The following is a 25,949-nucleotide window of genomic DNA, read 5'->3' as shown; positions in this document are numbered from 1 at the left end:
AATGGTTAATAATGATAGAGAAATAGGCTAAAGTGCTAGAATAGTGAATAGAGAAATAGAGATTTTAAGTGACAAGAGAAAGACTTGAAGAATTGTTGTTGTTTGGCTATTGGATCAATAAAACATTGAAGTTATGGTGTTTTTATTCAATCTTTGAAGCCTATTGCATGGTTCTTTATCTTCTCAAGTTAATCTTTGATATTAGTTTAAGCATTTAGATTAAATGATGGAATGTTGCACTTGATGTATTGTGAAACTCGTTATCCATACCACTAGCTTCTTGTTGATTGTAAGTTAGCCTTGCGTGGTCAACTGGAACCTTTAGAGTTGTTTAAGTTCGATTATTGCTCAATAATTGATATGCATTCAACTAATGTTGTCTATGATTAGTAGTGATTTGAAAATCCCCAAACATCCTTAGAAGATTGCACTAGTTCTAGTGGAGTTGTTTGTGTATGGCGATGCTATAACTAGTTGAGTTTCACTTGTGTCATTCTTCATCCATTCATTTTCAGGATAGCTTAGAACCTCTTGTAATGTCCCCTTTTCCGCTCTAGTTGGTTTCGGGGACTGTTGGCCAATTCTGAGATCTGTTGGTCAATCAGAGGTAGAAATTAGGGTTTCCTATTTTCTAGGAGGATGCTTTGGCAATTTTGGTGGCTTGCATGTAGGAATTTTACAGTTCTGATTCTGGATTCCTTCTAGGTTTTCAAAAAACTTCGCAATGAGGGTACATGCATAGAAAGCAATGGAGTTTGACCAACTTACTATTTTTAGTAAGTGGTGGCGAAAGCAGCTAAATTCTATGGGTTTTCTGGGTTTTCTGGGTTTTCTGAGAGCTTCGCGATGGTATAACATGCAAATCAATCTGAAGACCTTTTCAGGACTTACTATTTTTAGTAAATTCGGCAGCTACTCAGAATGTGATTAAAATCACTTTGGAAACACTTACTATTTTTATCAGTATGCTATTTTAGGAAGTGCTATTTTTAACAGTGCTATTTTCGGCAAGGGTTTTGCAGCTCAGCTCAGTGGCTATTTTTGGCAAGATCCTGTGTTCGAACTCAGATGATCATTTTCAGCAATGCAGTTCAGTACCTTGGCCTTAGCTCTTTTTGGCAATATTCAGTATTTGGAAGCAAAAGTATTTTTTTAATACTTTATTACTTTCCCCTTGGCCTAGGAGTAACTTGGGTATGACATTAAGGGGGGGTCGATTTGGTGCTCAAATTATTAGTTTCCTAATGTTGGGTTGGACATCCCTTTTGAGGTATTTTCTCATTAAAATTATATCTTAGCAATTGACTTAATATTTGTCTATATGGGGCGGTGTTGTGACGTTTTCACACATCGCCCCATTGCAAATGGGGACCCTTGCTTTTTTTTGCTTTTTAGGGTTTGTTTTCTAGGTCTTTTAGGGTTTTGTTAGTTAGCCTTAGCATTTTGAGTGCTGTCGGGGAGATCAATAGGATAGCAAGTCCGGCTTGGAATGTCTTGATCCTGAAATTTGGCTAAGTCTGGAAGTCCTGATCCTGAATTTTGGCTAAGTCTGGAATGTCCTAATCCTGAAATTTGACCAAGTCTGGAAACTGAAAAAACCTCCAAAAACTAGATTTTGCTATATAACTCCTGGAGGTCTGAAACCACTCTCAAACATCCTGAAAGTATATATGGAATATAACTTAAAGTATACTTAAATGTTATATTCCATAAAAATTATCCTGATAGAGAGTTCGAAAAGTCAAATTTCGCTCCTGTCCCTCTCCAAGGGTCCAAGGCGAATCGCTCCTGTCCCTCACCAAGGGTCCAGAGCGAAAAGGCTTAGTGGAGTCATTCCTGACCTTGTTTGGACGAATTGAGACATCAAAGGCATGGTGAAGGACAAAATGAGCATGATAGAGCATCCAGACTTGATCAAAGACAATGAAATGATGAAGTTTTGCCTAGAAGGGTAATTTCGCTCCTGTCCCTCACTGAAGGACCAGAGCGCTTTTCTTTATATACACAATTTTAGACCTTTTTTGGACATTAACTTTTATTCATAGCCTGAAGTAAGGTGAAATCTTCCCTAGCAAAGAAATTTTGAGATGAAAATTGTAGTGATTTGGCCTTGAGGACAAAAATCGCTCCTGTCCCTCACTAAAGGACCGGAGCTTGATTTTCAAAATTGCACTATTCTTGCGGGATCAAGACAATTTTATGATTTGAAGAGACCAAGGAAAACATGATTTATCCATTGAATATAATTTGGAAGGCTAACAAAGGACGGATGAGCTTGGATTTGCAAATTCGCTCCTGTCCCTCACTGAAGGACTGGAGCTTGAATTCCAATTTCGCATTATCCTTGCAAGATTTAAGTGGTTTCGCGATTTGAGGAGGTCAAGGGAAGTATGTTTTGCCCGTTGAATATAACTTAAGTACGCCACAATGAAGAAAATCGGCTCAAGTAACAAGTTCGCCCCTGTCCCTCTCCAAGGGACCAAGGTGACTGGCTAGGGCGCTCCTGTCCCTCTCCAAGGGACCAGAGCGATTTTCCCTCAAGACAAGATTCGGGCAAGAGAAAAACAAGTTTTACGTTTGAGGTGGGTGAAGGAAGACGCGATCAATCCGTTGAAGATAATTTTGGAAGCTAGCAAAACACAAGTGAGCTTATGAATGCAAAATCGCTCCTGTCCCTCTCCAAGGGACCAAGGCGAAATATACATTGTCAAGTCTTCCCCTCCAAATTTGGATGAGTCCAAGTCAAGACACAAGGTCAAAATGATATTTAAAGTGCTTCAAGAGGGTATGAGATTGCAAAGACCAAGGACAAAAGATGAAATCGCTCCTGTCCCTCACCAAGGGACCAGGGCGAAAATGCTTTAAAGTGCACTCATTTCAAAGATCGAATAAATTGAACTCGAAATTCTAAGTAAAAATGCCATCTTGGACGTCAAAAATGAGGTCTTGGACGTAAAAAACAAGAAGTGTGAGGTCCAAAAGGTATAATCGCTCCTGTCCCTCTCCAAGGGACCAGAGCGATCTTGTTAATAGCCATTATTTTCCATGCTTGGGCGCCAAATATCCTTCAAATTACATTAAATACCAATTTCGCTAGAACTCCAAGATATTTTAAAAATTAAATTGACATTTAATAAGTGCGCATGGTATTTAATAATTAATTTTGAGCCTAAAAATCAAATTTTTTTTAATTATGAAGGCATTTAAAATTAATTATTATTAAATTAAAAAATAAAATGGGAGCGCTTGGGGTATTATGTAATGTTTTTTATCAAGTCGGCCTCTCCTTTTATTTAATTTTTATTTATCTTTTGGCCTATTTTTCAAGTCGGCCTATGGGAAATGAAAGGATGAGCGCCCATATAAGAGAGGTGTGTTGAGCGATTTTAATCCATCATTCATTCATTCACACAAGTGCGATTTGGAGAAGAACAACAAGGTGCGAAATCTAGCTTGTGTGGAGCGAATTTCTACCAAGTGTGGAGACTAAGGAGGGCGAAATTCATCTTGAAGGCTAGATTGGAGGATAAATTCCAGATGTTTCGAAGGTATTTGAAGGCGAATTTCCGGACTTTTGAAGAGGAAGGTGGAGTTCTTTTCCAAGCTAAAGGAGGTGCATTTTATCCAAGGGAGAGCTTTGATCTACACTTTGCCTAGCCAAAATTCATCTATTTTTTAGAGTTAATTCTCAAGAAGAGGTATGGCAAAATCATCTTGACACCCTTATTCAAGGTTTGATTTTTTTAAGCATTTTTTGGAAAAATCTAAGTATTGCGTAGTTAATTAGGAAATGATAATTCAAAGATTTATCATAAGGTTTCCTAATTAAAATCTTGAATCTTCCTTTTAAAGTTTAATTTTTAGATTTCAAGATATATTACTAATTTTGAAATGTTGTGTAGGTATCAAGATGGCGACTTCCAAGCTCGAAGGATCTACAAGTCGGAAGGCTCTCATCAAGGAAAATCAAGCCAGATCAAGGACGGTCTCCTTAAGGACGATCAAGCAAGGACAAGGGTGACCTCCTCCAGTCTAGCATCGACAAGGACGGCCTTCTTTGGACTAACGTCATCAAGGGCGACTTCTCCAATCCAGTATTCCAAGGCAAGGTACATCAATCGTCCTGCACATCAAGGACACAAGAAGTCAAAGCAAAGGGTTCGTTGAAGAAGCAGATAGTACCAGATGAATTAATTAAAGCTAGCTTCTCAACAACATCAAGTTGAATATCTACCAAGTTACAAGTGTCAGACGAGGTGGCATCCTAGTCATCACTTCTCCAGTCAGTGTGGTCCACCTCAGCATTTCCAGATTCAATGTACCTAACTCATGGAAGGTGGCACAAACTCCGATGTACCTACCCCAGCTATCCATTGGTGGAATTTTCTAGAGAGGACATGTGTCCAAGCAATACAATTTTATCATTGGTCAAGCATTAAATGTTATGTAATGGTTGTAACAAACCCTAATTAGGGTTTTCATTGTTGAATCTTGGCCATTGATCTCGAATTGATCTAAGCCATCGAATTGTATTGAAGGCACTATATAAGCCCTGGCATTTCATTTTGTAAAGGCAATTTTTAGCAATTAGAAATAGTTAGGAATAGTTGGAAGCAGTTAGAAGATAGATAAGAGATATAGAATAGCAATTAGGGTAGAGTAGAGAGAGAAGGCAAAGATTGTTGCCAAGATGTTGTTGTAAAAGACTTGTAACTTCATTGAAGAAATGGTGAAATTTATAGGTCGATTGGACAATTTGCATGGTCTTTATACTTCTCATATTTGATTTCATGTTATTAGATGAGTGGAAGATATGTGCTTGATTGATGGTGGAATTCGTATATCCATACTACTAGTAGTTTGTTGATTGCAGACTTGCCTTGTGTAGTCAACTGGAATCATTCAGCTTGAGCTTAACTTCAATTGTCGCTTCTTCATTGATATGCATCAACCTGATGGTGTCTATACCTGCAGTGATGATTTGAACATCATAAAGCTTTCCTTCGAAGATCGCACTAACCTTGTGGAGATGGTCCTGGGATGTCAAAACAAGACTTAGTTAGAATTCCATCAAAGATCATTCATTGCTCTTACATTCTTAGTGTTAGGATTAGATCCTCTCCTCGCCCTCGTCTTTTTTCCTTTTTTCAAGTCTAAGTTAGTAAAATCCTGTGTCCAGCAATATTCAAAGCAAATCAGAAGTTCAGGCATCAAATGTAAGTCCCCTTGTGATTCCAACAAATCACATCATACCACAGTGAGCTTATCCACACGTAGAGACCCTACATACAAGAACCTTGAAGTCATCCTGATTAATCCTTTTTCGCGATATCTTCAGCAATCAGAGGCTTTATTCAAGAGAGGATAAGGTACCTTTAGGTATTTTATTCTGTGTTTGATAGTGTACAAAATACACGTCAACAGGCGGCCACTAGAGGGAGAAAATACTTTGGTTCTAAATGAAATATTATTATCCCTTGGGCGATTTGTGGAGGAAGTGAAATGAAATGAAATGAGTGCAAATTAAAGGAGATTTAAATGTGGATATTTAATCCCACATTGGAGGGAAAGGAAGTTCGACTTGGGGAGAAATCCATAAATATGCACCTTGGCTCTCATTTTTGGTAATGCTTGTTGAATGATAATGTTATGTTGCCCGAGTGGTGCCAGAATTGAGCTTGGAAGTTGAGAGCTTCCTAGCAACCATCAGTATAGTGGGTGTTGAAGTATAATGGGCAGAATGAGATTAAGCCTAGGAAATTTAAAGTCCAATGGTTGGGGCCATATAAAATCCGCGAGGTAGCTGCGAATGGAGCAATTAAGTTGTCGACATTGGGTAACCAGCCGATAAAAGAGACGGTAAACGGGTCGAAATTGAAAATTTACCACCACAGGCAGCAGTGGAATGACCCAGTTCGTCTGGAGGCAGGGCCCAACCGAACAAATTGAAAAGGTAACTATTTAACTTTTGTTTAAAAAAATAAAATAAAATAAAATAAAGAAAATAAATAAATTAATGTAGTTTATCACTGTACGACACATACCGTACGGTGAAGGAAAAAATATATGGAAATCGCCGTACGGCGGAAAAGTTAAAGGAGGGGCATAGAATGTACAGACTTCGCCTTTTAAACCCCTACGTTCACGACTTTCGTACGGTCACTGGCGGAAAGTGGAAAAGAATGCAAGGTCGTCGTATGGCAGAGGAAATAAACAGGATAAAGATTGACCGTACGGTGTATTCCCTAAATCCGTACAAGACGAATCTGTACGGCCACGCCAGAAAAAATAAATCCGTACAGAGGTAGCATAAAAGAGACCACGCAAAATCCGTACGGTAGCAGCAGAATACAAACCGTACGGCAACTGGAGGGCAACGTACGATGAAGGGAAGAAGGAACCGTACGGTGAGATACCACGCGATTTCCATACAACTGGAGTCGAGCCAAGCCGTACACGACGTGTCTTTTGGGCAAGAAAACAATTCCGTATGGACGGGTTGCAGAAGCCTAAGGGAGTCCGTACACCCCAGTCATATGTACAAATTAGAAAGTGTCAACATGGAATCCGTACTCGTGGTCTGTGAAGCGAATTGAGCTAAAAGACGAGGGTCTCGTACAGTCCGTGCAAGGAAGTACAACGTCGTACCAAAAAAAAAGTTTATTAAGTGTTGGCGCCAGTAGTTAAATCATTCAAATGGAATTAGGAAAATTGAGATTAGGAAAGTTGGACTGGAGAAAACGGTTGCAGCAGTTGGACGAACCATCTAAGTCAAGGAAAATGGCAGAAGGAAGCATGGCAGCCAAGGACAAGGGGAAGCGAGTGTTGCAATCTGACACGACTAACATGATCAATAAGTGCTTATAACATTACATCTGACACGACTAACATGATCCTACTTCGAAGAGAAGGTACACAATATATAATACCCGAAGGGGTGCGACACAACCGTCGCGACTCCAACTACCTACCCGTCGGCTAACGAACTGACCGCTGTAACTCATTATTACCGACGACAACATAACATAATATAACAACATAACTTAATGATTATTCCCGTCAACATTCGTCACTTGGTTCCATCCTTTGCCTTCCTTTGTACTCCACTCTCCAAGTTAGAAGATGCCAATTCTTCACTCACCGCCCGGTTCTTCAAATCGATGACATGCTTCCTCCCATCACTCTCGATTGAGAGTGTGTTCTACTTCCAATTATGATTTGTCTTGGTAGTAATCAACCATCCCCTCCCAAGGAGTGAGTTGTACGCCTTCTTCTGTAACGGGATGACTACAAAGTCCTAGGGAATTAATACTAGGTTCGAGTCCATGTACAATAAGGACAAGGGGAAGCGAGTGTTGCAATCTGACACGACTAACATTCTGGTGCTTTCCTTGCACTCTCGGCCATGCACGTGTCCTGTACACATCCACCTCTAGCATCCCAACACTCCGAGTACTTCCAAGCTCTGACTCATGCTCGTGCTCCCTCTGGACGAGGGTCAGCGAATCACCTAATCGCTTGGTCTCGCTATGACCTCTTCTCACCTTTATTGGGGTCTACGAGCATGAATCACTCAAGACAAACCCGATTTCTTTTAAGGCAACGATGCCAAAATGCTTATTGCTATATCTGATAAATTAAGTACAGAAAATAATAATACAAATGATAATGCATACCAGACACGACAGTAAAATATATCTTTATTCCCACATGCAATTATTATAGAGAAGAAGACCAACGATGGTCGGCCAAAGATTACAATTGACTACTCCATACTACCTTCCTTGGCGGTACACAACATATTTAAAGGACTTGACTGTTGGCTGAGGGGAACACAACCATCAACCAACCAACACAGTAACCACTCGAGAGTGACAACCCGCTTAATACAAACAATCAATACATTGCTAGATAACAAATATTATCAAATATAATGATAGGCATTTTATGCGGACTACAAGGGGCATTCAAGTATTTGGCATCCAATTGTTTAGGAACACTCTAAATGTTGAGGTAATGGATTCCAAAGTTTGCGGAAGGCTATATTTGCTTTAGCCAAGTCGTTGAAAGGAGAGGAAAGGGTGTGGATGTGTTTTAAATGAATATCATGATGGCTCTTTAAAGGAGTCAAACCATAGATATAGGATGTTAGACAAAGTAGGCTTGACCATGCGTTTCTTCTAGAGTCATGCTGTCCTATGCTTTCTTATTACAGTTCCCTCTAGAATTGCAGTCTAATGTCTTCTTACCCTAGCATTTATCTCCTATAACTAATTATGCTTTAACTGCTATTGGCCTATTTTGACATTTGTTGAAATTAATGTAATTTCTTTCTTATCATTAATTAAAAAAACTTAATAGCACCTGTTATCGGGAAAAAGTGTATAGTTAGTAATGTTAATTATCAATAGTTAGTTAGCCGATGGGTAGGTAGTTGGAGTCGCGATGGTTGGGTCGCACCCCTTCGGTAGTCATATATTGTACCACCTTCGGGTGTTGAGACATGTAATGTTAGTGGTGTGACATGTAATATGTACGACAGATATAATATGAACATCCTTTGACATTAATGGAAAGATTATTCTGGTACTTCTTTTGTATTTGCATTGTGCATTACTGTTCGATTTCTGTATTCTTCCTGTTTACCCAGTGAGGTAAACATTTGGCGCCATTGCCGACACGAACTCAGGAACGGAGGACACGGATGGCGCACAGACACAATGGGCCTACCCGTTGGTGAGGTGAATCCCGAGGTCGACGATGCCCAAACAGAACTCTATATAGGAGAAGACACTGCGACGAGAGAATTTTCGATTCTACTCCAAGTAGCCATTCAGACCCACATGCGACGAGAGGCGGCGGAGGCAGGAGTCCCACCAAGTGCCGTGTGGACAGCGTTGGAAGTGAGTCCGGAGGTAAATCGGTTGATGAACCATCTCCCTCGACTGCTAGCACAAGCATTGTTGGCACAACAAGCTCGCCTGGAGGAGATTGCCCGGGAGGATCGACGCCAAGAAATTTTGCAACAGTACGAGGAACGGGAAGTAGAACGAGATGGCGCCAGGGGCATTTGAACCGTGACCCATACGGGACGGAATAAAGAACACTTACTGTAATAATTATGTCATATTGTTGGCATAAACTTGTCTTCCACATTATGAATGAATAAAAGTGTTCTACTTCTTATGTCATTAAAGTGGTCTGGGAATTAATGCCCAATACACTGAATAAAGACAAAAATAAGCAACAATATATAGATGAACGTGCAGTAGCCCAACGTGCCTTGATCCTTGAACAGCAAGCGGAAAGGCGACAGAGGTATAAGCGAAGAGAGGAGGAACGCTCCGACGGGGACGGTGAGGCCAGAGGCCACCCACGGAGTCGGGAGGAGTTACTTGCGGAAACCCACCGCAGGATAGAGTGTACCCAAACTCAGTTGAGGGAGTTGAGGGACTTGCCACACACACCAGAGGCTAGCAAAACTCCAAGGAGTGGGGAGGAGGCAGTAGAGGGAGAAGACACCGGGGCTGCCAGGAGTGTCGGAGGGACACTGGGGCACGGCGGTCAAGCACCCCTTATAGGATCTGACCCATCAGGAGTAGGACAACAGCCACCACCAGTAGTAAAAAGGCAAGGTATGGCACAAAAACAAAAACTTCCAAAGTTCCATGGGGATGGGAAAGAAGACCCTGTCCGCCACTGTCGCACGTGTGAAACAATTTGGGGAGCGAATGGTGTTACCGACGAGGACGATTGGGTAACACAGTTTCCCGCAACACTGAGGGGCGTAGCCATCGACTGGTTTTCGGATACGGACAAGGCCAAAATTGGCACATGGGCAGACCTAAAGAAGGAATTTCAAGCAGAGTTTCGTCTCCTAAGAGACGATAATGAGATCGTAGCCGAAATCTACGGCACGAAACAGAGGAAGGACGAGACTGTCCGAACCTACAGCCGGCGGCTCAAAGAGCTGCTAGGAAAGATGGAGAACCAGCCGGCAGACGGATTGAAAAAACGGTGGTTCGTGGAAGGCCTAAAGAAATCCCTTAGACGAAAAATGAAGATAGTACCCCCTTCTTCATATTCGGACGCCTATAACAGGGCAATGGATTTAGAAAGTGAACAGAAGACGTCCAAGAAGAAGAAAAATAAATCCTCGACGGACGATGATTCCTCTTCGGACAAAAGTGATAGTAGTGATGACGACTCTAATCGGAAGGTACGGGCTCTCCAAAAAGATATGGAGCGAATGATGAGAGAGATAAAGGCAACAAAAGGAAGCACAAGCAAGGGCGACGAAGGGGAGTTATGGTGCACGGACTGCCGTACCGACGGACACACCAAGGGGTCTTGTCCGAAAAAAGCATTTTGTGATATTTGTCAGATTGCCGGACACCTTACCAAGGAGTGTCCGTACAATATGAGGACTCGTAGCCAACAGGTTCTCTTTGCAGAACCATCTGCGTCAGCTGGCACGTCCCAGCCTGCGAGCAACAACGCTTCGCTTGGCGGCTACCGAAACAACAGGCGAGGAAGAGGCAATAATAACAATACGAATAATAGAAGCCGAATCCAATACGACGCTAAAGGGCGGCCGATGATACAATGCCGAGCTTGCAATCACTGGGGGCATTTCGCTAGAGACTGTACGGTGGAGGAAGCACCACAAAAACTTTGCAAGTGGTGCGGTCCCGGGGACCATGATGATGGCAATTGTCCCAAATCTGGCGTGAACCTGTTGAATGTAGAAACGGAGGATGCACTCGCCATAACAAGGTCCAAGACGAAAGCAGCCACTTATCCAGACCCCCGTACGGAAAAACAAAAGGCACTGGAGGCACGAGCGGAATTGGAGAGGGAGATGTTGAGGAGCAAGGGTGCACAAAAGCTGGCGGGTACTTCTCGCTCTGAAGGAGAAACAAACATTATAAACCAACTGTTACAGGTTGAGATACCTGTCAAAATGAAGGACCTCCTGGAAAGTATGCCGCACTTGCGAGCGACGTTGTTGCAATCCGCAATAGTAACCCCAGTAGGCCAACCAATACATGGCAAGGACAACCTTGGCGAGACAGCAGCAGACCCATTAACCCTGACGATCAACAATGGTAGACACCCAGCAGTGGTGGAAATGGGTATATTGGGCACCATCCTGACCGACACAATTGTCGACGGCGGGTCGGGAGTAAATGTCTTGCCAGAGGAAACATGGAAAAAATTGGGTAAACCTACTCTCTGGCCGTCCACCTTTACTTTATTGGGAGCAGACCAACACGGCATCAAGCCACTGGGCACACTCATGGCGCAATAGGTGACGATCGGAACACAGCCATTCGTCCTGAATTTTGTGGTCATCCCATTGAAGAAGAAAGGGTACGACGCCATCCTCGGCAGAGGCTGGTTGGTGGCGGCCAAAGCAAATCACAATTGGAAGAAAAACACCTTGTCCATGGAAAAGGCTGGCCGAAGGTATACCATTGACCTCAAAACTCAACAGGTCAGTGAAGAGTTGGCGTCGGAGTCAGAGTCCGACAGAGACGATACCGACGAAGGGAAGGAGGGCAGGGAACCAAATGATGAAGGCATCTTAGGAATTCAAGCCTGTTCTGAGGATGAGACGGATTCTTTGAGAGGGCTCTTCCATTGGCAAATGGAAGACTATGAATTATTGTACGGGTGCAATATGTTGGGGATCGAAGGACCTGACATGAACGAGTTTCCGCCAGAGTACGAACAATACAAGGAAGGGGATGTCCCTGTGGATGACGCACCAGCGCACAAGTTTGACAAAAGTAAGCCCATAAGGTATGAAGAATCCGCACTTCAAGTTACAAACCTTGGAGAACCTTCAGAACAGAAAAATATTCTAGTCGGCGACGACTGGAATCCCGTCTTAAAGACGGCGGCATTCAAAATCTTCACAGAATACAAAGATGTGTTCGCTTGGACATATAAGGATCTCAAGGGGGTACCACAGGAACTTTGTGTACATCGGATTCCTCTGGTTCCCGGAGCCGTGCCCGTACGGAAGAGGCCATACAGGATGAACAAAAATTATGCGGCCAGGGTAAATAATGAAATTGACCGCATGCTTGAAGCAGGGATTATCTTCAAGGTCCAGACGAGTGAATGGGTATCACCCATTGTGATATCCTTGAAAAAGGAGGCCGATCAGATAAAAATCTGTGTAGACTTCAGGTGTTTGAATGCTGTCACAATTAAAGATCCATTTCCCATACCATTCACAGACACCATCCTCGAGGAAGTCGCGGGTCACGAAATTTATTCATTTATGGATGGATTCTCCGGATATAATCAAATTTCCATTGCAGAGGAGGACAAATTGAAGACCACCTTTATCGTAGAAGATGGCGTCTATGCATACAACCGGATGCCATTCGGGTTGTGCAACGCGCCAGCTACCTTTCAACGGATAATCCTCCATATATTCGATAAAATGTCTGTGGGAAACTTCAAAGCATTCTTGGATGATTGGTCCATTTACAGCACGGAGGAGGCACATCTGGCCGCACTTGGCGAATGCATGGAGAGATGCCGACGAGCCCGCCTCGCCCTAAATCCCAAGAAATGCAGATTCATGGTGCCTCAGGGCAAGTTACTAGGGCACATCGTCTGCAAGGCTGGACTGAAGACGGACCCTGACAAAATACGAGTCATTGTGGAGATGGAGGCGCCCGACGATGTCACCGGCGTCAAGTCATTTCTTGGACACATCGGGTATTATAGGCGGTTTATTAAGAACTTTGCCCAAGTATCATACCCACTTGATAAGCTGACACGAAGGGGGGAGCCGTACGTCTGGGGGATGGCCCAAGAAGAGGCTTTTCAAGAGTTAAAATCACGATTGGTGGGTGCGCCAATCTTGACATACCCAGACTGGGACAAAGAGTTCCATGTACATGTCGACGCATCCAACTTCGCCATAGGGGCCACCCTAGCACAGGTCGGCAGCCACGGGCTGGACCACCCAGTATATTTTGCAAGTCGACTCTTGTCAAACGCGGAGAGGAACTACAGCACGACGGAGAGAGAAGCCCTCGGCATGGTATACTCCGTCCAAAAATTCAGACATTATTTACTGGCGACACCATTCACATTTTATGTGGACCACCAGGCTTTGATGTATTTGGTGAACAAGCCAATCATCCAGGGGCGGATTAGTCGATGGCTGTTGCTGTTACAAGAATTTACGTTCAACATCATTGTCAGACCTGGCAGGAGCCACGTCATAGCCGACCAGCTATCACGGATCAAGTCGGGAGAGCCGGCCGAAGGCATTAGCGAGGATTTTCCGGACACCCATCTTTTCCGCATTGCCATCCTTCCTCATTGGTACACCAGTGTGGGTGAATATCTGTCAACATCAAAATTTCCGAAGGAAATGCCACCAGGTGAAAGACGGAAACTTGTATTAAGAAGCCGAACATTCCAACTTATAAATGGTCTTCTCTACAAAATGGGACCTGATCAGATCCTACGACGATGTGTCTTGGAAGAGGAAATCCCAGGAGTATTGAGAGAAGCCCATGAAGGGGCTGCTGGAGGGCACATGGGACCGGATACGACAGCAAGGAAGGTCCTACTAGCTGGCTTGTGGTGGCCGACACTGCATAATGACGCCAGAGAATGGGTGACAAGTTGTGATACATGTCAGCGTGCTGGGCGACCATTAAAAAGAGATTTCATGCCACTTAACCCGGCGCATGCTCAAGAATTGTTCGAAAGATGGGGGTTAGACTTTGTTGGTCCATTAAAACCGAGTCGCGCCCGACGATGTAGATACATTGTCGTGGCGACAGAATATTTGACCAAATGGGTCGAAGCCAGGGCGTTGGCAGACAACTCCGCCGTCAGCACGGCGAAATTCATTTATGAACAGATTATCACCCGGTACGGAATACCGATTCAACTGACAAGTGATAGAGGAGGGCACTTTGTAAATCATATTGTTCGACTACTGACAACCGAGTTCAAAATTTTTCATTCTCTATCGAGTCTGTACTATCCCAGGGCAAACGGTCAGGCTGAGGCAACCAACAAAATCATCGTGTCGGTAATTTATAAGTCCTGTGGGGTGGAAAAGGAAGACTGGGAAGAGCGTCTGCCTTCGGTACTTTGGGCGTACCGCACAACTTACAAAGTAACCACCGGGCAGACACCTTTCCAATTGATGTATGGCCAGGAGGCTGTGGTACCGATCGAATTCATGGTGCCAAGTCTCAGAATCACCATTGACAACAAACTGGGCGACATGGAAAGCCTTCGAGAGAGACTATACGCCTTAAATAAGTTGGATGAAAGACGGACGATGGCACAGTGGGTGACAGACGTGGCCCAACAACGCAGGAAATACTGGCATGACCAACACATTCGGCGGGCGAGGTTCACGCCGGGCCAATTAGTCCTAAAGTATAACGGAAGGAACGAGATTAAGCCCGGCAAGTTCAAAGTGAAGTGGCTAGGCCCTTACAAGATCCAAGAGGTCGCCGCCAACGGATCCGTCAAACTCTCGACCCTCGACGGACAGGTAATCCCAGAGGGCGTCAATGGGTCGAAACTGAAAGTGTATCACCAGAGGGTGGAAGCGCGCAGGAGCAGCCCGACAGGAGGCGCACAGTCGCAGTCAGCCAATAAATGAAAATAAAAGAAAGGAAAAAAAAAAATTATTAGAAAAATTGGAAAAAAAAAAAAAAAAAATTTGAAAAAATATATAAAGGAAAAAATTGAAAAAAAAAAAAATTTGAAAAAAATTGGAAAAAAAAAAGTTAGAAAAAGGGAGAAAAAGACCACCGCACGGTGGCCACGTAGTGGCACCACCGTGCGGTGGCCACGTGTGGCACCACCCACGGTGGACACCACCGTGCGGTGGCACCACCGACGGTGGGACCACCGTAGGTGGACACCACCGTGCGGTGGCACCACCGTGCGGTGGCACCACCGACGGTGGGACCACCGTAGGTGGAAGCCACCGTGCGGTGGGACCACCGTAGGTGGACACCACCGTGCGGTGGCACCACCAACGGTGGAAGCCACCGTGTGGTGGCACCACCGACGGTGGACACCACCGTAGGTGGAAGCCACCGTAGGTGGAAGCCACCGTAGGTGGAAGCCACCGTAGGTGGAAGCCACCGTGCGGTGGCAGTCGGGGTTATAAAAGCCGCACAAAGAAAAAAAAAAGAACACAACACGCACATAAAGCTGCCGAAGACAAAACGGAGAGAAGGGGAAAGAAGCTAAAACACCGCGCGAAGCAAAGGATAAAACACCGCACGAAGCCACCGAGGGTTAGGATAAAACACCGCGCGAAGCAAAGGATAAAACACCGCACGAAGCCACCGAGGGTTAGGATAAAACACCGCACGAAGCACAGGCTCCGCACGAGACAAAGTCACCGCACAGCCGCGCCTACACCGCACAGCCGCGCCTTCACCGCACAGCCGCGCCTTCACCGCACAGCCACGCCTACCGAAGGGAAATAAAACGGAGCAAGACAAGCTACCGTGCGGTAAAGGAAGAATTTTGGGCGGAGGTAGCTACCGTGCGGTAGAAGGAAGAAGGGGGATTCTGTCGTGAAAAAACGCACCGCACAGTCTTCGCTCTTCGGTGCCTGGAGGCAGTTAGCCGTTTTTTTTTTACAGCTAAAATCAAGAATCAGTTACAGAAAGCTAATGGAGTCTGCGGGAAAAAGAAACTGGAAAAAACAATTGCAGGATAGCAGCCATAGGAAGCCGGATGCACGTATTCTCCCTTCAGGTGTTCGAATAGCAGGTGGCACAATGGAAGCCAGGCAGAAGAAAAAGACACCACAGCAGTCCACCGCACGAGGGAAGAACACCTCCACTTCACAGAATATCACTTTTGAGGGATTGAATGGGGTGGAATGTCGGAAATGGTGGCAAGACACGCCGGATGATAATTTGGTGAAAACAAGTCTTCGCCGAGCAGGGGTAGAATGGGCTATACGGATGCCTGTGTTCGCCATTCGCGAGTACGAGGGAGCATTGCGGTATATGGTTGATACCTTTGATAGCCGCTCACGGACGAGCACATTTGAGTATTTGGGGAAGGATATCACCATATCTTTCAAACCTGCAGATTTCACCAGAGTATTTGGCATCCCAGGCATACATGGCAAGAAAGTGGACTTGAAACCGAAGAAGATGACACGGGAAGAAAAAGAACATTGGATTAAGCGAGTGTCCCGAGACTTGACCCCCGCAGAGTTGGCGAGCATCGTAGACGCCACGAAGGGTCGTGGGATGCGCAGATCCTTTGTCGCAGAGGGTCACTGGCGATGCATTATGGACGTCATCAAAAGCAGGTTGACAGGGTCGGGTAGGGCATCAGACATCGCTCTACCACAGATAGTATTGATGAACGGGGTGATGAACGGAGTCGTCTATGATTGGGCTACCTTGTTATCCGAGCGGATGTGCGCCTTCTTGATGATGGAGCAGCGCACCTTTTACATGCCCCACTATGCCATTGGACTGTTCTTGGAGGCTACGCGAGAAGCAGTGTCAGAGGCTGAGTTGGAGGTACGGCCACAGGGACCCTTGGCGGAGGGTGAACCTCCTATCATGCATTGGCGACATCTGGATATTGGACACTCTTCCGCGAAGCGGAAACGGGTATTAGAGACCACCGCAGCAGAACCAGATAGTGGGCGAGAAACTTCTAGCAGTGCAGAGGATTCCGAGGATTCAGAGGATGAGGACGACAGTAGTAGTCGGGCCACAGACGAGGGGAGGATGGAGCCCGCCGGAGAGCGAGTGTTGTTTGCACCACCCACACTCCCACTTGGCACACTTGTGGGGTCGTCCGCGGGCAGTACTTCGATTCCTGCATTTGGACAGAGCCGCACGCCCGTTACACTCAGGCCCGTGCAGCCGGCCGCAGCACCTTCCACCATACCAGCCGAGGCATGTACCGACAGCACGGCAGAGTTGTGTGGTCCACCGCAGGGAGGCGTGGCAGAGGAGATAGTTGAGACCGAGCCTCAGGTGCGACTGGATGTCGTAGGATCCGATGCAGTGGTGACGGTTGCGGCCTCCTTGTTGGAGGAGCCCGTCACGGGACATGTTTTCGAGGGGGAGAGAGGGGCAGAGGTGTTGAGTGCAGTTCCATCCGTGGCGGCTATGGGGAGTTGGCTGACCCGGAGATTCCAGATGACAGTGACGCCACCCGTAGGAGCAGCTGTACTCTCACCTCGGCGAGAGCCTCCCACTGAGGTGGTGGATCTGGAGGATTCCTCGGCGGAGACGCAGGCACCAGCAGAGGGACAGGTCCTTGGAGAGGGTGTTCCTACCGGCCCAGAGCAGGCGACTGCTACACTTGAGGGGGCGGGAGAGACACCATTGGGCCAGCAGGATGCAGTTGGTGTGGTTGAGGAGACTTTTGAGTTACCACGTGGGCTTCCTGTACCTACATCGGGGCTGGAGGGAGAGGACATTGAGGTTTATCTGGCAGATATGGTGACGAGGGGTCGGCGAGTGGTGGCCGCGGCCCAGACACGGTCTCTACAGCAGGTTGTGGAGGAATTAGAGAAGGTCCTCCAGTTTATGCGAGAGGGCTGTCCCGCAGCTTTCACCTCATGTTTTGAGGCACGAGGGTGGCCAGTTACCCAGACGGAGGCGATGTTGGAGGCTTGGCGTGTGCCTCAGCCCGTCGTGGAGAGTAGGGTGACGACTCTCGTCCGGGAGATTGAGCAGGTTTATAGGGAGGCCTACTATACCTTACGCCAGACACAGCATAAGTCTGTAGTTCGCGAGGCTGCTCGAGTGGAGTTAGAGCAGGACATGGCTAGGCAACAAGCCTCGTGGGCAGCCGAGAGATCAGAGTTGGTCGCACAGCTTGAGACAGCCCGCACAGAGAAGGTTGCGGTGGACGCCCGTCTTTCAGAGGAACAGGGTGCGCGGAGTCTCATCCAGCAGGAGTTAGCTGTTGTTCAGGCTCAGTTGGTTCGCATGACGGAGTCCGCCGATACCAAGGAGAGGGAGCTACTGGAGGCTGCGCTTATGGTAAAGACTGCCTTAGAGAAGGTGTTGGTAGCAGAGCGGGATGTGGCAGCACGCACCCAGCAAGTCTATGAGCTCCGCGCCTGCCTGGCGGCCCAGCCACCCGCATCTCACCCTTCGACTTCAAGGACGCTTCCTCAGCCCCCTCCTTGACTTTCACTTGGTTGTATATTTCTATTCCATTGTCTCCATTTTGTTGTTAGTCGTCGGAGACGACTTCTTTTTTGGGGGGGATGATGTTATCGGGAAAAAGTGTATAGTTAGTAATGTTAATTATCAATAGTTAGTTAGCCGACGGGTAGGTAGTTGGAGTCGCGACGGTTGGGTCGCACCCCTTCGGCAGTCATATATTGTACCACCTTCGGGTGTTGAGACATGTAATGTTAGTGGTGTGACATGTAATATGTACGACAGATATAATATGAACATCCTTTGACATTAATGGAAAGATTATTCTGGTACTTCTTTTGTATTTGCATTGTGCATTACTGTTCGATTTCTGTATTCTTCCTGTTTACCCAGTGAGGTAAACAGCACCTAAATATGTGATATTAAGATGACTAAAATTCTAAATTTAGAAATAATCTTAAATTTATCAATAAGAGATTAGACCAACTATTATTTTATATAAAAAATTTAAAATGAACTTATTTTTACCTTGTGCCATTACACTATATCTCAATCTAAATTCATTAGTTCTTGGAGTTTATGAGGATTTCTCATTTAGGATGTACAAAGGAGTTTGAATGTTGCATATTTTCAATATATCGTGGCATCTATTTTCTCACGAAGAAAGCTTTCAAGCAAAACTAATTTTTATTATACTTATGCAATTTAAATATTGAATATCATATGTAAAACTTTATTACTTGTCTATCCATTTGCATGTTCTTATAAATGTATGACATTGCTCTCAAATTAACGTACAAAAAATAGTGAGATAGATTCGAAATCACTAAAATTTAAAGGCCAGCAAGGTGCATGATCAAGAAGTCTTACGTGATGCTCGTTCACCACATGAGACATTTCTTTGGAGACAAGACATCGAACTTAAGAATCAACAAAAAACTATTGTGAGTTTTTCGATTAAGAAATTTCTAATCCCTATTAATCAAGTAAATATTGCTAATAATAACAAAATTAAAATTTTGTTGTCTTATCAATTCTATCACTTCTGATCATCTGGGTGCATTGGAATTAAGTGATGTTGCAAATGTTAAAATAGATAAATGCATTAGAAGCAAACCTGTGATCTGTTAAAAAGTTCCCGATCAGATTCCTACACATTTAAGTGAAAAAAATAATAATAATTAAGAAATTAAATGTAATCTCTTGAAATAAAGGAAAAATCTATAGTGATATTTGAAGCCAAAATAATAAGTATAGCAATATATATATTTAAGAAAAAGATGAAATAAACTTCACAATAACATAAAAAGAAAATTCATAAACAAAATTATTGAGGTTTAACTCAATATGAATTTAATGTGAATAAATAAAAAAGTGTAACACAATCTGTCTTCATACTTACACAGTTGAATTTTCAACGTTCAATACCACTGGAATATCCCCTGTCAAACTGTTATAAGACAAATCACTGCAGGAGCATCATTGAACACAAAAACATAAAAATTTGTTCTACGAGCATATCTTCTAAAGAAAAAGTACATGTTTGTCAGCATAATAGCAAATACACATAATATTGTTTACAAAAAAATTGATCTAGATTATGTTTTGATATACATAGGTACCATTGGTCCAATATTATATTGGTTCTCATTTATTTATTTATACAAAACATTGCCTTTACAGATTCTTTATACAATTTTCACTACTAGTGGGAAGAGTTGAGATATGTTAATGTGCATATAGATCTGCATACAAGAACACTTAGAGATTGAGACTAAATTGAAATAAACTTAACACAGATATTCTCACACTGTTCCTTGAAACTGAGACAGCCAGTAAGGGATTGTTCCTGTTAAACTATTATTCCCAAGGAACCTGAAACACAAACACAATTTCTTGGATTTAAACTGTCCTGGAATACATTTTGTAATTTTACTTATTATCATTGAAAATTAGAAGAAAATATAAATTACTATTTATAATTTTATTGAAATTTAGACTATTACTTACAGAAAGCTTAGTCGTGGTAAGTTGAAGGATTGTGGAATCTCTCCAATTAAGTTGTTAAAACTCAAATCCCTGTAAACTCCATAAAATGTATGGTTTACGTCAGCTTAAACCTTTATTAAGATAACAAAGTTTAAATCACTGCCAAGATAGGTAATTGAGATAATGAATATTTTTCATATTGTTAAACACATTCCTTATGAGTGCTAAAAATCATTCATTTTGAAAGGAATTTTTTTTAATAAAATTCCTATAGCTGATTTATAAATAATTACTTTTTATAATGTTCTATATGCAAATAATAGTTTGCCTCATCAATTATAAAAAAATGTCACTAGCTTCAAATATGCCATCTTTGACTTGAGGTATGTTGTAAACTTTAATAGAATGAAGGTCCTGGTTTTCCAAAATAGATGCCTTCTCACTTATTAGAGCAATAAATGTTCTTTTACTAAAGAAATCTTCATTAACAATTGAAAGGAGGAAGTTTGTCTAAGAAGAGACAAAGATGTCAAGTACTATGATTTAATGTTTGACATGGGAAAGTAAGAAGCCAAATCTTAGTATATGATATGGCCTTCACAAAGAGTGTGTTTTTCTGGTATATTGTCCATTGAGTCAATTTAATGGCACATTCCACACTTGGCTTGTTTTGAAATCTTTAACATGCTATCACATTTACGTTTTTCTGGTATATTGTCCATTGAGTCAGTTTAATGGCACATACCATTCTTGGCATGCTACTTACTAGAGTGAAATTTGGTGTCTTGAAATCTTTAACATGTTATCACATTTTGTAAATCTCTAATTGTGTTTCTCTTGTTTAAAAATAACACTAGATAAGTACATTGGGCTTTCTTTTATTAGATCTTTTCATTCCACTAAACATAAGGTGACATGTGTGACCATATCCCAAGAAAAAGTTGGTGTAAGATTTTTATTGAACCTTGACTTAGTTATAGGTATTTTGGTTTTGGGTAGATTGCTTAAGCAAACCTTACATGATATAAAAGACTTGATGCTTTTAGGCAAGCTCATTTCATTCAATTTGGGAATCACTAGGATTACAGTGACTCTTTGTATATTGTTCTAGGTGAATTGTAGAGCATTTCAAACCCACTATTCTGTCCGAAGTGTTTGAGATAGTTAGAATAGGCTTTTTGTTTCACTAAATTGAAAACCCAAAGGCCAACTAACAAGAGTTTAGGTATACGAGATGGTATGAGGTCATTGTGCTTGGCATGATAGAGAATGTACATCCTTGGACTCTTCTTGGGATGATCTATGGCTTATTCCATAGATGCTTGCAAGCCTTTATTTTATGATATGATGCTAACCCTTTGCATTGAAGGTGTACAAGGTTTATCAATGAGGCTCTTCATATTGAAGGTATGACTACTACTTTGAATCTTTCGTACTGTTATTTTATTATTGTCTTTATCTTGCTCTAATGAATAAGAAACTAGTGATATAGAAACAGTCTTATTTATAAGACTTCATGGCTTTTTTTCTTTTTTCTAATCTTTATTCTTAACTACAACTACTTAGAGATTCAGGACTGCCACTCCTGAATATATGTTTGTTAAAAGTAAGCTTAAGATTAAGATGGGGACATCACAGATCCTTAAATGATCTTGCCTTCACATTTCTCCATTAAACACTTGTATCAGAAAGGGATTAGCTCATCCAATCAACACAGAAAAATCGACAAATCAAGCACTTCAAATAAAACAAATCAAACAAGAAAAAACAATATTAATTGAGACACTTGCATAAACACATAACAAATCTGATTTCAAGAGGCTCTCCAAGTGATTGTATGAGAAGTGAAGGAAGTCATTTCATGATCCTACCCTTTCATGCTTCTTGTCAAACACTTGCACGGGTTAAGAGATCTGCCCAAATTCAAATTTGACATATTGCAGTCAAACAAACTCTTATTTTTCAACAAATCAACATTTATAAGTTTCCATCTCTACAACTTCTGCAGCATTATATAACAACATTTCAATTATGTCAAATTGTCAAATTGTTGTCCAATTATGAATACACCTTGTTAAATCAGATTGAGGTCCTGCCAACTAAACTCTTCGGCCAACACAATGTAATGTCCCCTTTTAGGAACAATGAAATACAATCACAAAATGCAATGCTCTAATACCACTTCTAATGTCCCCTTATGTTATTCCTTAAGAAATTAGGGAACAATTGTCTTGCAAATCAATTACAAGAGACTTCTTTCTATAAATGACTCTAACAACACTTAGAATAATGATAATTGCTGTTACTTAAGAATGATAACACTTATTATATGATGATATATAAGATAAAGTATCATTGCTATCTCTGATGCATCAATTGGATTTATGCAAAGATGATTTCTAATCTATATATCTGATCTACACTTCTGATATACAATATTAATTCTGCAATTAATGTAGTTGATAGCTATCTATGGTATGGCATTGAGAAATATGATTCAATCTGCTTCTATCACTTATAGCAATAAGGTGTCTTGTGTAATGTCCCCTTTTAAACAACCTAGATTACCCTAGATTATAATTCTTTTCAGTTAAAGATAGGTTAAAAGGGGAGTAACTTTTATCTCTTTAATAGGGAAACCTGCAACACAAGTTAGAGAATAATCCACCCATTATAACATATGAGTGTCTAATAACTGTATACTGATTTTGCTGATACAGAAAATAAAGAATAATAAGTAAAGCTAAACTAGTTATGATTCATAAAGTAAAGAAAGTCTAACTATGATTTATAAGTAAAGTAGAAAGACTAGAAATAAAGAAGACTAATTTGATGAAACTTAAAGCAACCTGAAATCACAAACAACTGTGAATGAAAATATCAGGATCCTAGATCATAACCATAGGAATCCCAATCATAGAAAGATAGGATGGATAACTTGATAGGGTGCCTTAATAACCATTCTCCCTTAATCAAGCCCCACTTGTGAGGGTGTCTAAACCGTTCTCCCTCTATCAAACCATACTTGTGACGGTGTCTTTATCAACCGTTCTCCCTCATACCAGAGAGGGTGCCTAAAACGTTCTCCCTCATATGCTAGAGATGGACTCTAAAACGTTCTCCCTCATATGGTAGTGAGGGTGTCTAAACCATTCTTCCTCATACTAGAGAGGGTGTCTAAACCGTTCTCCCTCTATTGTAAATCTCTTTCTCAGAATATTCAGAATTATGCTACAAACCAGACTTATACAAACAAATGTATATTTAGTATGCATCAGTCACTATCCTTGCAAAGGTGGTGACTCCTCATATCATGTCTTTTATCTTAACTAATTAATCTGCTACTGTTTATCGCACCTAGTCAAGGATTATTAATAATACTTGTTAATGTAAACACAATTCTTATCATTTCCTTAATCCATTTGCTAACATGCTAATGTTGCATTGACGTATAATAAGATCTCTGTCTGGATTGGTATCGCTGCTCTGCAATAAATAAATATGCCTTTTTGTATAGTGCTTGTGTTTAGAACATCCTATGCATCAGGCTTATATATGCCTTTGTTTGAGTATGGAGACGGCCTGTAACTTCATAACAGTGCTGATCTGGTCTGATCGTTGGTGATATCCTTGGAGGCTTTTGATTCCTTTCCTTTATATCTCTCAATGTGTGAGAGAGGTCACACCTCTTCATTATAGATGCCCTTTGGCAAAAGACACACCCTTTCACCATTAGCACCCCTTGAAAGAGTGCAACTCTTCATTACTTCTGTTGGTTGAAAATTTTGTACACTTGGGGAAATATACAAAATTGTGGTTTCAACCACAGTGTGTGAGTAAAACTCTCCTAATTAAGGGAAGGCTCCCCCTATCTAACTACAACTTTAAAAATAAAATAGGATGGGACAGCAGTCTTTCTTCTTCTTTCAAGAAAGCCAATATCCTTTTCTCTTCACAGAAAAGTGATAGCAATTTAACATAAAACAACAGTAACAACTTTTGAAATGAAATGAGAGAAAGGAAATGAAGTTTCCCGAAAGCTCAAAGACTTCCGTCACTTCCTTCGGGACGGGACAACAATATCAAGCTCAAAGTCTTGATTATATGAAGTCCTATCTACCCTTTTCTATACTAACGCTATCAAGAACAAATTATAACAGCTCAAAGACTGGAATATCTTATTCTTTTCTACTTAAAACAATGGGAAGTAGTATAAGCTCAAAGACTCACAACTATTTCTCACAAAATCTGCTTCTAAACTCTCTTAAGAATAAGTGCAAGCACAAAGACTTACAACTCCTCTCAAAAGAATATTTATTCTAATTTATATTAACCTCAAATACTTGCAGCACAAAGACTGCAAATCAAATGCGATTAAGCTCTTTAAGAAACACTTGCAAGAAAGGTAATATAAAACACAAACTCAAGAATGTAGCACAAAGACTCAAAGCTTGAGCAATTTCCTTCTATTCCTTCAATTCTTGAATTCACACATGAAAGCTCAAAGACTTCTTTGTTGTAAATTTGGCAGAGTTTTTGCTTGCTTTCCAAAAGATAAAGGTTACAATAGACCCCTCAAGTATTTATAGAAGAGGAGTCTTGAGAAAAAGGTGGGAGGATCCTAACTACTTGAGAGATTCTCTCAACCACCAAGACTTATTCAACAACTAACTATGACTTATTCCAACTACAGTCCTAATTGAACACAACTTGTAGTTGCTTTACATGTAATTACAAAAGTGCAAGTAATGAGTTAACTTGCAATTACAAAGTTTGTTTTTTTTTACATGTAACTTGTCAAAACAAAATTACAAATGCATAACTAAAACTATTCCATGTGTCTAAAGACACGACTCTAACTGCATCATCCTTTGTCTGTGATGATCTTCATGTTGCTGCAGGATGCTAGAACTTGAAGTATTCTGGATTGGTAAAGACATCTTGAACCGGAACGGAAACTTGCATCCTTGTCTTCTTGCTTGGGGTAGTACTATCTTTTCAGGAGGGAAAGGGTTGCCTTCCTCTTTTCATGTTATGACCATCTTTGTCTTGAAAGCATTCTATGTTCTCAACCATGAATTGTTGTTGTATCTCTTCTTTGTATCATCCTTCATTCTTGAAATCTTCTTGCAAAATAAGGCCCATCCCTTAATCCATTGATTTGGTAGATCGTGTGTGCAAACCGGACTGACAAGGGAAGAGATAAATTGATGCAAAAATGGGCTCACAAGTGAATTTCGGGTTTTGGAAGTTGCATTACATGTGTGGGAAAAACAAGAGCATTAACTTGCAATTGTGGGGAGCAAACATGCAACTTCATATGCGTGATGGGTAAACACAAGTTTGCACTTGTAATTGGACTTTTAAAACTCATTTTCAAGTGTTTTTTGAGTGCATTTTGGACCAATTTTGGGTTCTGGATGGCTGACTGCAGATAGACTTTAAATGGGGAAAATGAATGAAGGTGTGAAATGAGTGGATGAAATGGTGGGAAAGGTATGTACGGATGATGGCAACGAATATGGATGAAAATGGAAGGATTTTGAGAATGTCGTCTTCAAGAAAATGGGAAGAACTTTCCACATGTAATCCGGTTCTAAAAACCCGATTTTGAAAGGATGGGTATTTTTCATCTTTGCAACTTGAAATTTCAACAAAAGATGGTTAAATTCTTATAACCATAAGGAAGATCAATTATTTTCATCTCACATGCAATCGGGTTTTTAAATCCCGAATGCAAGTAAAGAGGGAAAATGAGGAAAGACAATGCAATTTGCAAATTGCTTTGCAAAC

At 42.0% G+C, this 25,949-nt stretch overlaps 1 protein-coding gene across 3 annotated transcripts in view; it reads right to left on the bottom strand.

The window, feature by feature from the left end:
• Nucleotides 1-25,949, bottom strand: part of LOC131035006 (probable LRR receptor-like serine/threonine-protein kinase At1g56140) — a 105,786-nt gene that overhangs the window by 53,448 nt on the left and 26,389 nt on the right. For all 3 annotated transcript variants that reach the window (XR_009372624.1, XM_057966650.2, XM_057966644.2), the window contains 5 exons: nt 20,178-20,246; nt 19,977-20,042; nt 19,570-19,635; nt 19,285-19,317; nt 19,038-19,087 (listed from right to left, as the gene is read on the bottom strand). Coding sequence is in view for 2 of the 3 variants with exons in the window: in XM_057966650.2 (XP_057822633.2) it covers nt 19,038-19,087; nt 19,285-19,317; nt 19,570-19,635; nt 19,977-20,042; nt 20,178-20,246 (284 nt within the window). In the remaining variant the exon portion in view is untranslated. The remainder of the gene's footprint in view (nt 1-19,037; nt 19,088-19,284; nt 19,318-19,569; nt 19,636-19,976; nt 20,043-20,177; nt 20,247-25,949) is intronic.

The sequence above is a fragment of the Cryptomeria japonica genome, chromosome 5, assembly GCF_030272615.1.
Source record: "Cryptomeria japonica chromosome 5, Sugi_1.0, whole genome shotgun sequence".
NCBI classification, from domain to species: domain Eukaryota; kingdom Viridiplantae; phylum Streptophyta; class Pinopsida; order Cupressales; family Cupressaceae; genus Cryptomeria; species Cryptomeria japonica.
This window is presented reverse-complemented; position numbering and strand designations above follow the sequence as displayed.